This window comes from Taurulus bubalis, assembly GCF_910589615.1.
Source record: "Taurulus bubalis genome assembly, chromosome: 4".
Taxonomy (NCBI): Eukaryota; Metazoa; Chordata; class Actinopteri; order Perciformes; family Cottidae; genus Taurulus; species Taurulus bubalis.
Window position 1 is genome coordinate 18,753,474 of NC_136592.1, and position 12,278 is coordinate 18,765,751.

General features: G+C 43.2%; 1 protein-coding gene across 1 annotated transcript; it reads left to right on the forward strand.

Annotated features, from left to right (window-relative positions):
• Positions 1-289: 289 nt before the first annotated feature.
• kif28 (kinesin family member 28) lies at positions 290-11,825 on the forward strand (the record flags this gene model as incomplete). Its single annotated transcript, XM_079217610.1, is given in 29 exon segments — positions 290-321; positions 323-361; positions 363-450; positions 1,106-1,297; positions 1,507-1,557; positions 1,724-1,876; positions 1,977-2,012; positions 2,819-2,938; positions 3,184-3,291; positions 3,487-3,641; positions 3,722-3,833; positions 3,921-3,988; positions 4,165-4,307; positions 4,381-4,502; positions 4,682-4,772; positions 4,927-4,987; positions 5,212-5,335; positions 7,645-7,780; positions 7,866-7,984; positions 8,152-8,259; positions 8,385-8,474; positions 8,911-9,051; positions 9,137-9,207; positions 9,294-9,428; positions 9,664-9,830; positions 10,204-10,298; positions 10,607-10,739; positions 10,951-11,084; positions 11,667-11,825. Coding segments are annotated over 29 exon segments (3,183 nt in total).
• Positions 11,826-12,278: the final 453 nt, after the last annotated feature.

Genomic DNA, 12,278 nt, shown 5'->3' on the forward strand with positions numbered 1-12,278 from the left:
CTTCATTTACAAAACCCCAGGGTTGGGAAAATTAACTGCAAATTCAGAACATCTTTTGTCCCATATTAAATACAGATCCTTTTCTTTTTAATTAAATAAAGAATCACTAGTCATGCTGCTAGTTAATAGTTAAGAGCATTACTGCACATCATTGTCTGTTTTAGTTTAGACAAGGGGTGAGGGTCACATTCACCTTTTCAGCAAGTAAACATTTGTTTTCCATCATGTGTTCAGTGAAAGTTTGAGGCATTTCCTGACTAGTTTATATGGACTCCACAGCACTGTGTCCATGCCGACGTGTAATTTGACACAGTGGAGTGTCACTGTGTGAGGGAGCTGATCACTCAGTGTGCCGGTCGACCTGCCCGCTGCACCATGAGGGCTAAAGCCTCAGACATGCACAGCAAGGATTGTGTCAAAGTGGCCGTCAGAGTCAGACCATTCAACAAGGTCAGTGTGCAGTCCTTGAGTACATTTACAATTTAATTTTTAAAAGCTGCCCGTTTCTTATTTTATGCAATTTCTCTGATGTTTTCCTAAAGTGGTTTTATTGCAATGTACTGTATTATTATGTCACATCCACTGACATATATAGTATATTGCTGATACTATATACACTGATGGAACGTGCAAGTTTAAAAGTGAAAAAGGCTTTGACACAAAACCTATTGTAATAATTAATAGTATTAGTGTTAAAGGTATACAAACTAGAGTCAATATTCACAAATGTGTCAGTAAACGTTCAGATTAAAAAAAAAAATTACAAAAGTTTGCAACACACAAATACAGTATTTAACTTCGGTCAGAGTGTGAAGTCTGTCTAAAAGTACTAAGAATACAAAGGTTTGAGTTGGATAAGGATGGAGGATGTTATGGAGCTCAGATAAATAAACAAGGAATCTGGTGACGCATTCTTACACTAAATTGTACAACTTTTACATAGTTATTTATCTCTTCATTTTCACTGTGCTTCCAAAGAGGAATTAAATATCAGTCTTCCTTTCACCTGCTCCCATTTTCCTTAACATCCACATTTAACCCCCCCCCCTCCAACCACCTTGTTCTCTCCATTTCGCACCCTCCTCCATTGTATTCCTCCATTCAGAGAGAGAAGGACGCAGGCAGCCGATGTATTGTCTCTATGGTGTCGAGCTCTATCACCATCCAGGACCCACGTGAATCCCAGAGTTGTCGGTCCTTCTGTTTCGACTACGCCTACTGGTCCCACAGCAACTTCACACGAGACCGCAGCGGCCTCTACGTGCCTGAAGAACCCGGGGGCCGATACGCCGACCAGGTCAGCTTCAAGGCATCCTGGTAAAACAGGCAAATAGTTGATACATTCATTACAAGCAACAGAACATAGTGGACTCTGTGCAACAAGTACAATTAAAATAAATCTAGACGGTATGAATGTAGACTGTCCAGACTAAACAGACCTAGAATGACTTACTGACAATACTGGCTTACAATGGTTTACACCAATAAAATATCATCAATCCCCAGAACAGTGTGTTCCAGGACCTGGGAGAGGGAATACTGGAGAATGCACTCCAGGTAACAATCATATTTAAGTTGTATTCACATTTGTATCACAAAGCGCTGCATTTTTGCACCCAAGCAGATGTTGGTCTGTGCTAGTGGCCCAAATGTATGTAAGGGATCTGCTGTCTCTCCAATTTAGATCAGTTCTGATAGTAAAATCCTGAAATGATGTCTGCAGGGTTACAACGCGACACTGTTGGCTTATGGGCAGACCGGCTCAGGCAAGAGTTATTCTATGGTGGGCTATGGACCGAACAAAGGCCTGGTTCCTAAACTCTGTGACCGGCTGTTTCAGGCCATCAGAGAGAACCAGGACACCAGACAGTGTCAGGTAAAGAGTGGCTGTGGCTGTTTCTCAGCACTCGAGTGTCATGTTTGGAGTGTTTTGGTTGTGAAAATTCTGAATGTTTTGGTTCTCGATGCCTCCACAGGTCTTTTTCAGTATGTTGGAGATCTATAATGAGCAGGTAACTTTAGGGAAAATAAGCTGCATCATCTTGTTTTTGTGTGTAACTTTTCTTTCTCTGGATATTACATTCATTAAGAAGTCACGGTCTTATTTTCTCTTTTACTATTGGGCATGCAATATCCAGAACCTACTTTACTGGTTTGAAGACAGGCCAATTGTAGGAAAGGCGGACTGGATACAAATAGAATTCTCCTCTTGCCGGCACCACCTCGGCTCAGTGGTCTGTGCAGCCCTGCCTCTTCTTAGCAATAGCTTGAGTACAAACATTATAGTAAATCACACAATAAGAATATGGGCTCAGTTTAGGAGACGTTTTGGGCAACAAGGAGCCTCCACCCGCCCCCCATCAAATGTATTCATACGTTTATTCCCTCCTATACAGATAACGCATGTACTCTATGGTTTGATAAAGGGATCATGTCAATCCGTAATTCATATATAAAAGACACATTTGCTTCAATCTCCCAATTATCACAAATCTATGATCTACCAAGGAACAATTTTTTCCTCTACTTGCGATTAATGAAATTATTTTATGTCTACATCTCCGTCACCTGAATGTACCTGAATTTATCTGAATGTATAAGTTCCATTGCCTGAAACCCTACATTGGGTGGGTAGGGTCGGGAATGAGGTTTTAAATTTCAATCTGTAATTGCCCTCAGACATGTGAATCCTCTTCCATGGTGGGATAAAAACTGAAAATCAATAAAACATATTTACAAAAAACTGTCTTGGGAGATGATGCTCTCTTCTTCCTTTATCTCTGCATAATTTATTTTTGTGTGTCTCCTCTCGGTCCAGGTGGTTGACCTGCTGTCCCGGGGGTCTCGTACACCAGGGGGACTCAGAGTCAGAGAGGAACAGCAAAGAGGCTTCTATGTGGAGGGTCTTCGAACAGTTCCATGTGACAGCGCACCACAGGTAGAAGGTGGATGGAGAGTATATATATACAGAGATAAAAACCTCTGAAGAGGAGCTGGATAGACGACAGTCCTCGTTTTTCATTCAACTCTGGCAGCTGTGTCCTGCCAGTTTTGTAATCATATAATTAGGATATAAGAGCTACAAGGAATGTTTAATAAGGACATTTCAGGGTTACTTCAGTGTGGTCGGTTAGTGTTTTGTATTTAGAAACATCATGTTAAAGTGTCGACGTTAACATGTAGGTGGAGCAGTTGATGGAACAGGGGACCAGGACCCGAACCACTGCTGCTACTAACATGAATGCCAATAGTAGTCGCTCGCACATGCTCATTATCCTCCAGCTCAAACAGGTAAGTGGCTCCACTTTCAGCCCGACTACAAACACATTATCCAACATTTGGATTTATCTGTTCCAGTATCACCACAGTTCAGACTTACACTATTTTTCAAACCAAGTTATGATGCTTGTGTCTTTAAATATGTCATAATACTATCTTCAGGTTTCTTCAGCATTTGTTTTTGACATCCCTCTGACTTCCTGTCAGATCTTTTCCAAAGAGAGCATCACAAAGCAGTCCAACATCAACTTGGTGGACTTGGCCGGCAGTGAGCGCCAGCGGTCGTCAGGGTCGGAGGCTGACCGGCTCAAAGAGGGCACGGCCATCAACCTGAGCCTCACCACCCTGGGCAATGTTATCAGGTTGGCCTGCCATTTGGTTTACTGTAGTTTCCATTCAGTTGGGTTTATCAGTATCTATCACATCCTCTTCTCTCCCACAGCTCCCTCGCTGATGTGGCGGTGGGGAAGAAGGTTGTCCACATACCCTACAGAGACTCGGCGCTCACCAAGCTGCTGCAGTCTGCCCTGGGAGGCAACAGTCGCACTGTTATGGTAACAGGCACTTTATAAGAAATAGTGCTTTCATACACTGATGTCTTATGTAAAGTAATGTAGTTCTTGCTATCATCAATTTTCAAGATTGCCACGCTGAGCCCTGCTGATATCTGCTATGAGGAGTCTCTCTCAACCCTGCGCTATGCTGAGAGGTACAACAAGCCATTACAACACATCATGAACTCACAGAATGCCACCATAATAAAAAACACAAAACATTCTACTTCAATTACTCATTGTCGTGTCTTTCTGCCTCCTCTTTCTTCTTGACCTTTCACTCTTTTCCACCTGTACCCCACCCACACTCGTCACTCCCTCACCGCTTTAGGGCAAAGCGTATCCAGAATCGAGCAGTGGTGAACGAGAGCCCCACTGAGCGTCTGGTTAAAGAGCTAAAAGCCGAGAACGCCAGACTGCTGCAACGACTGAGCCGGCTGGGCCAAGAGGGACGCAGAGCTAACGACGAGACCAGTAAGACTCCCTTTCAAAATAGAATAGAACTCAGCAGTCCAGGGTAAACGTGTGTGTGTGCGTTTGCGTGCAGAGGAACTTCGTCAGCTGCTGACCCATAATGAGCTCCAGATCAGAGCCATTCAGACTCTGTGGGAACAACACCTGCAGGAGGCGCTGAAGGATTGGGAGCAACAGTATGCTAATATCACACAGGTGCACGCACACACAAACATTAAAATACACAATCTCATCCTCTCACTCATGCATTTCCATAGTTTCAGACGAGCTTCTGAAAACAAATGAGCACATAATGTAAATGCACTTGGTATTTTGTATAAATACGTTTATTAGGAAGAAAATATTTTTCAGCTGTCCCTCTCCCACACTCTCAGGAGAGGAGGATGATGCAGATGCATCCCTACATCCTGAACATCAACGAGGACGCTCAGCTTTCAGGGGTGGTCAAGCTCTTCATTCAGGAGGGTAACTCTGTCTCCCTCTTCTATATTGTGATGAATGTCTCACTGTAGTTCAGTACACCTTGTAGCGAAGGCGGTATTGGAATAGAGAATGCCACTGCGCACTGTCACCTATAAGCGTGTTTATTTCCATGCATTAATACCGTTTGGTGTTCCAGGTGATTGGGACATCGGCCTGTGTGACTCTTCCCCGAGATCCATCTCTATCAAGGGCTTAGGGTGAGTTTACATCAAGGTAACAACACAAACCCGGCACAAGCTCAACAGTCTATACCTATATCTAATAGTGGATGTGAATGATGTTAGTGATCTGTTTTTCTACATAGGGATAGGCTGCAGATCCTGTGACCCTTTAATAAAAATAGCAATGTAATCAAATATTACATTTGCATCTTTATGTTCCTACACACACACGTTTACATGTAAGTGTTTTCTTGTGTCAGGATCCAGGAGCGTCATGCTGTGTTCAGGAATGAACAGCGCCGGACAACACTGGTCCCGCTGACAGGGTCAAAGGTCATTGTCAATGGCAACACTGTCTTCCAGACAACTGAGCTGCAGCACCTGGTGGGTGTTAACAAACTGTATTATATTACTATAGGACATGCATACAGTGGGTGAGTGGGTGGAGCCTTCTGGCTGGAATGTAGATGCCATCCACCACATCTCAGGCCCTTACACCTTTGTAAAGTCTGTGAGGGGAGACGCTACAGCAGAGAAGTTTGGGATGAAGCGACCATAGTATGGCTGGGCCTCCATGCAGACCGTGTAGTGATACAGCCCTGATGGAGTGGCGAAGGCCATCTTTTCCCTCGAGGTTTCCGCCAGGGGTACCTGCCAATATCCCTTTGTCAGGTCCAGGGTGCTTCGGGCTTCCGAGGCGGTCGATCAGCTCACCTACCCTGGGCCTAGGATAAGCATCAAACTTTGAAATTTAATTTCCTGAAGTCATTACAGAACCGGGTGGTGTCGTCTGGTTTAGGGACCAGGACAACCGGGCTGGTCCACTCACTGTAGGATTCCTCAATCACCCAGAGAGCTAACATTTTCTGGACCTCTTGCTCAATGGCTGCCCTTCTGGCTTCGGGTATCCTGTAGGGACGTAATTTTAACTTATTCCCTGGTTTGGTTTTGATGTGATGCTCCACCAGGGATGTGCGCCCAGATTGTGCAGAGAAAACATCCAAATTCTGCTGAACCAGCTCCCTGGTTTGTTGTAGCTGTGCTTTTGATAAACCAGGGCCATATGATACTTCAGTAACTTCACTTCCTGGAGAAGGGAACACAACACAGGAGCGCATCTCGGCTGCACCACCTTTTCAGCAGGTTAACATGGTAGATTTGGGAGGTTTTGCATCACCCATGCTGACATACCTTGTAGTTGACTGGGCCTACCTTCTCTGCCACCTCGTAGGGTCCTTGCCATGAGACCAGCCTTGGGACCAGCACTTTGCCCCCTGGTTGGAACTCCCGAGATTGGGCCCCCCTATTGTAGACTCACCTTTGTGCTTCTTGGGCCATGTGTTCCCTCACCATTGGCCACACGTCCTTCATTTGAGCCTGCATCTTCTCCACAAGGCTCCGATGAGGACTTGGTTGCTCCTCCCAGGCTTCTTTTGCCATGTCAAGGAGACCTATGGGCTGTCTCCCATACAGCAGCTCAAAGGGGGAGAAGCCTGATTGAAAACAGAACATAGGGCAGAAGCTGGTCCCAGTTACGACCATCTTTATCAACAACCTTCTTCAACATTGACTTCACTAACCCATCAGTTTGTGGATGATAGACAGAGGTGCAAAGCCGTTTTACCTTGAAGAGCCGGCAGAGGTCTTTCATTACCTTGGACATGAAGGGGGTGCTCTGGTCCATCAGCATCTCCTTGGGGATTATAACTCTGCTGAAGAAATGGACTAGCTCCTGAGCAATCGTTTTTGTGGTCATGTTCCTCAGGGGAATGGCCTCAGGGTACCTTGTTGCATAATCTAGTATCACCAGAATATACTGATGTCCCCTAGCAGATCCACCAAGTCCATAGCAATGCGGGAAAAGGGCACATGAAGTATAGGGAGAGGTATGAGGGGACTTTTAAAGTGGGGCTTAGGGCTCATCTTTTGGCATTCAACGCAGGTCTGACAATTGTCCTCTACTGCTCTTACCACTCCTGGCCAGTGGAATCGGCTTGCAATCCACTGCTTTGTCTTCTCAACCCAACCGAGGTGGGCTCCCAGGACATGGCTGTGGGCTAGGTGCAACACTGTGGAAACATACAGTCCCTCCTCTGGCCTTCTGTCTCTTTAGTATATAGTACAACAGTTCATTTTTGATTGTAAAACACAGAAAGGTTAGCTTACCCAGCCCTGGAGCTAGTTTCCCCTCAATTTCCATGACATTGCTGCGTGCAGGCAGCTGATTAGGGTCCTCCTCCCCACCATCGGTGCCTGGTCCCGATGGGAAGGCAAAAACCAAGTTGTCCAGGGTCTCTTCTGCATTGGAACTTTGGTTACCCCTTGTTTCTTCAAGGGCTGCACACACCACTTTAGGCGTACCTTTTCTCTCACAAACACTTTTGGTTGTCCTGCTTGGCATGGCGTTTGAAAACCTCCCTGACGAGAGGATCAGGTGTGTCTCGATGCTCTCCTGACGAGTGGGTGGAGCCTTCTGGCTGGAATGTAGATGCCATCCACCACACCTCCCCTCAGGCCCTTACACATTGTTAAGAATGTTATAACATTTTTAAACATGTCATAATATGTATAGTATGACATTAAAGTTCAGCATATTATTTAAAAAAGTCGTACAAATATCATAGTATTGTATAAAAAATGCCATGGTAAGTATGTTCTAACAAGGTTTTTGTGTCTTTTTTGTCTTCCTCAAGGACCGTCTCATTCTCGGCTCCAACTGTACCTATCTGTTCATTGGCTTTCCCTCTGAGAGGGGCGGGGATGACTGGAGCCGCTATGACTACGACTACTTCCAGTCTGAACTGGCTGCTGCTGAGGGCATCCACCTGGGTAAGCAGGAGGATCAATAGCTTGAAGTAATGGTTTATTTTTTTAAAGGAAACTTAATAGATATTATTTATGTATCTGTGTTAAGGTGAGTCAAGTGCTGGGTCCACTCAAACAGACCCCAGTCTGCTGGCCGTTTTCTACGACTACATCAAACTGATGCCCATGGTGGCTGAGGCCAACCAGATGAGCCAGGAACTGAACAAGGTAATGCAGCATGTTTTTAAGGAACTGATTCTGGTTAATACGGTCTTACTGGAGGCAGTTATGTTTGTACATTTAAAAAAAAAAGATTCTGTTTTGTTTTCATGTGGTCATTGTTATGTATTAAAAAGTAATAAACGCCTATTCTTCATCATCTGCTATGCTTGTAGGGGGTGCAGTTTAAGTTGGAGATAAAAAATCTGGCATTGTCTGATTCAAAAGGCCACGATCTGCAGAAGGAGATTGTTGTCAGAGTCACCTCTTTGGGAAGAAAACAGGTTGTTATATCACTCCTTCTGTATCCTTTTTTTCTGACACGTACACTAACTAGTTCATGAGTTCTTTTATAATTCCAATGAATTTGTGTTTCTTTGTCTAAACAATTTTCACACTCCCTCCCTAGGTATGGATGTGGTCCAAGGCCAAGTTTGTGAACCGTAAATTCCTGATGGAAGAATCTTACCAGCAGCATCAGGTTGTCAGCGGAGACAATGTAATTCAATAGAGACAATGTTGTTCTGAGAGACTATTTACAAATCTGTAAACAGAAGAAAAGACTGTTGCCATGTCGTTGATTGTTGTTTGTCTCGTCTAACGTCTCATGTCGGTTTGTCTCATAAACGGTTTCTGATTCTGATGTAGCTGCATATGGGAATTGCAGAAGTGTTTTATGTATTTATATTTTAAGCGATTCTGCTTGAAATCCAGTAATATGTTAATAGAGTAAAATAAGTGAAAGGGAGAGCGTTGTCTGACACTGCTTTAATGTTGAAAAGGATTGCAGCTTGAGAAAATGGTAGCCTGACTTAGAAATTCTAAAATACTATTACAATGTCTGCATAGTCAGTGCCAGTTATCTTTACCATTAATAGTTTTAAATGTCAGTGCAATAACTCTGTCTTTGATCTGTCTTTGGTTCTTGCTGTCAGAGAGTAGAGGAGCTGTCTACGGCTGCGTTACCCAGAGATAAAGACCCTTTCTGGGATCCTGTGGAGCCTGTGCTTCTGGGCACCGCTCACCTCTGGCTTCAGTCTTTGGCCTTCCGCATCCCTCTGGAAGAGCAACTTGAGGTATACTGCATACATAACACACATCTGTCAGATGGTAATATAGGGGAGCAGAGAGTCATATACGCTTGATAATCTCCATCGACAGGTGCTGGGGTCAGAGGGCACAGAGGAGGCCATTCTACAAGCACAGCTGGTCCCCTGCACCTCCACTGGACTGTATGACACACTCACAGATACACACAGTGAATAACCCTAATAAACACATCAAGATATATTAATATATTATCTTTCTCACCTTCCAGCCCTATGGGTGAGGATGACATTCTGATTGACCCGTCTGTGTTACTGGGTCGACGACTGGACTTCCAGCTGGTCCTGGAACAGTGTTGTGGCCTCCGGTGGATCAGAGAGGCCCGCAACAGAGGGGTCCAAATTGGGTGAGGCATATGGGGCTACATGTAAAGGCATAAAGAGAGTTTAAAGTACAGGAAGGATGCAGAGAATTTGTGAACGGTATATGAATATCCAGGTACATTAGGTTGGACATGTGCTGTTTTCAATGGCGCAATGATTGAAAGTGAAGTGTCATGATAGAAACAGGAATCTAAATGTCCTCTGAACTCAATACAGCCAGAAGTGAGATACTGCTCTTTGCTTTTCCCTCTATCTCAGTTTCAGGTTATATAACTGCAGCCAGCCTCTATACTCTCCGGCTGTGTGGCACAACATCAATCCTCTTCTGGATCACAGGGTTCACTTTGCCTCCCTCCACACCTCCCAACGTCTGTTAGACTACCTGCAGAGCAGCGCTGTGGTGCTGGAGCTCTGGGGCCTTCAAGGTGAGGATGAAGAGATGGATGGATGATTGGACAAGACTCTCCATATTCTTTATTTCAGTAAATATGAAATACAACAGGTGCATGTACAACAAATATGTTATATAGAAGTATAAATACACAGTTATGAATGCCTTATTTCACAGCAGCAGCCCAACATCTAGTAATCAGATATTACTCTGCCTTAATGCTTCCCATACAGAGATAAGTTAGTGGGATGAAATGTAATTGTTATTTCATTTTCCATACCGATCATCTCACACCCTAGTTAGACACATTTCCTGTTATTACTATGTTACTATAAATGTACAATAGACAGAAGACAACAGTCCGAGGTCTCATTATAGCTGCTGATGTGTGTTGTTATCTGTTCCAGAGGGTTGTACTGACCTGATATCATCTCTGGAGGGAGTGAGGATGACTACAGAGGGCATCTTCATCATCGAGGAGGCATGCCCAACAGACACCGCAGTGAGTTTGATGTTGAGTCCGTATTCCTGTGTCAGGAATAATCTTTCATTTTGACGTGTTTCTAAAACTGGGTAAGACACTAACAAATATTCAAAACTATGGAAGTGATACATGTGCAAACGTATGCAGTACACATTCATCCTACTGTAAGATACATTGTAAGACAGCAGAAATGTAAAATCAAAGATCATAGGGTATTAATTACTCCCAACAACTTAAGTGCACAGGCGTGTCATTTTGTATTGAAAGAACAAATGATGAGGCAAACATTTCAATAACTGTGCTTATATAAATCTGTGTTGTTGCAGCTAGTAGACTCTGCAGAGCTCAGTTGTTCAGTAAGAGCTCTTCAACAGGACTTGGAGGAAGTGAAGAGTGGTAACGCTTCACTGAGAAAAGAAAATCAAAGTCTGAGAGAACAGCTCAACGCAGCTCGGAATGGTAACTGAAACATACATTCATTATTCTTAAATTATATATATATAAAAAATAATTAATTGAAAACACAAATTAAAAATACAGTTTAGATCACATCTATACTCTACTAATCTTTTAGAGTAATTAACAAGGTTTAAACGTTTTTACATGGCAAATTTGTCCTATTCAGAAAATAAAAATATGATTTTATGTCACATTTCTTCCTCTGTGTTAGGTGGGGAGAGTGTGCGTGGTCGGTCGGTGCGTCCCAGCTGCGATGCAGAGTTTGCTCGTGCTCTCAAAATTTTCTACCACAGCATGACCTCAGTCAGGGGTCAGCTGCAGCGGCTGCGCAGACACAGGCCCAGTGTACGTATCCATGTCTGTCTGCAGCGTTAGTATTAGTGAGCATTACAACAATAAGGCTTTTGATAACCAGATTTAAACCTTTGATAGCAGTTAACCGACACAGATCTATAGAGAACAATACACAATCAAGCACACAAATTGACTGGCAGGAGAAAGGTTTTAGTAAGATTACAGTGAGCTCCCCCAGAGTAACTGGTAGGGATTTAAATACTTTTTCTACTTAAGTTGCTTAAATCAAAGACTTTCCTTTCAGCTTGGTATGTTCGAAATGTGATGGAACAGGGAATTCATAGTAATGTCTGGACATTTCAGGGAATTTGCAAATGGTAATTTTACAAGAATCAATTAGAGGGTTTCTACGTTGTTCGATATCACCATTATATTATTTAGAGGCATTGATTTTTTTTTTGAGCAAAACCAGCTATATTTTTTTGGGGTAGCTATCTGAAAAAGTATCAAGTAGAATTAAGAGTGAGCTGCTAATATTAAGCCCTAGAGTATGTGTATAGTAATTATGTGTGGTTAACTGTGGACGTTAGTTTTGAGGTTCCTTTGAGGTTTTTGTGTTCCTCTTGTTTCCAGGAGGAGTCCGACCTGCTGGGGCTCAGACTGTTTGTGGACGAGCAGAGTCGTCTGCTGAGAGACTTCTCCGAACTTCTGGAACAGAGCGTCTCCACACTTAAACAAGATGTAGCCGCCATCGTCCGCCGGAAACGAGAGCGATCGGGAATCTGGTCTTAACTGACTAACCGTTTTACAAAGTATTGAGAAGGTGAATGTTTCTGGTCATTCTTTATTTTACAACACTGCAGATATTTCCAATGTGAAGTGAGTGTGTTTAAGAAATGTGCTCACTGAACTGGACTTTTACATGTGATTGATATTTGCAAGATCCACAAGAGCCATGTATTGTAAGATACGTTATGTAAGTTTACAGTTTAAGACTAGTTACATTAAGTAATCAAGGAGAACTGTCCTAACCAGGTGTGGTAGCAGGATTAGTCAGCAAGAACAATTGCACAAGTTTAGTATTACCAGAATAACAAAAGCTCTGAAGTCTATAAAATGTTTATTAGACTGCATGTAAAAGAAGTAATTACAGTTCCAATCTGCAAATAAATTAAAAGGCAAATACAACACAAGTTTCAAAATTGACAATATTGTTTTTTCTTTTTTTCTTGACCATCATTGATA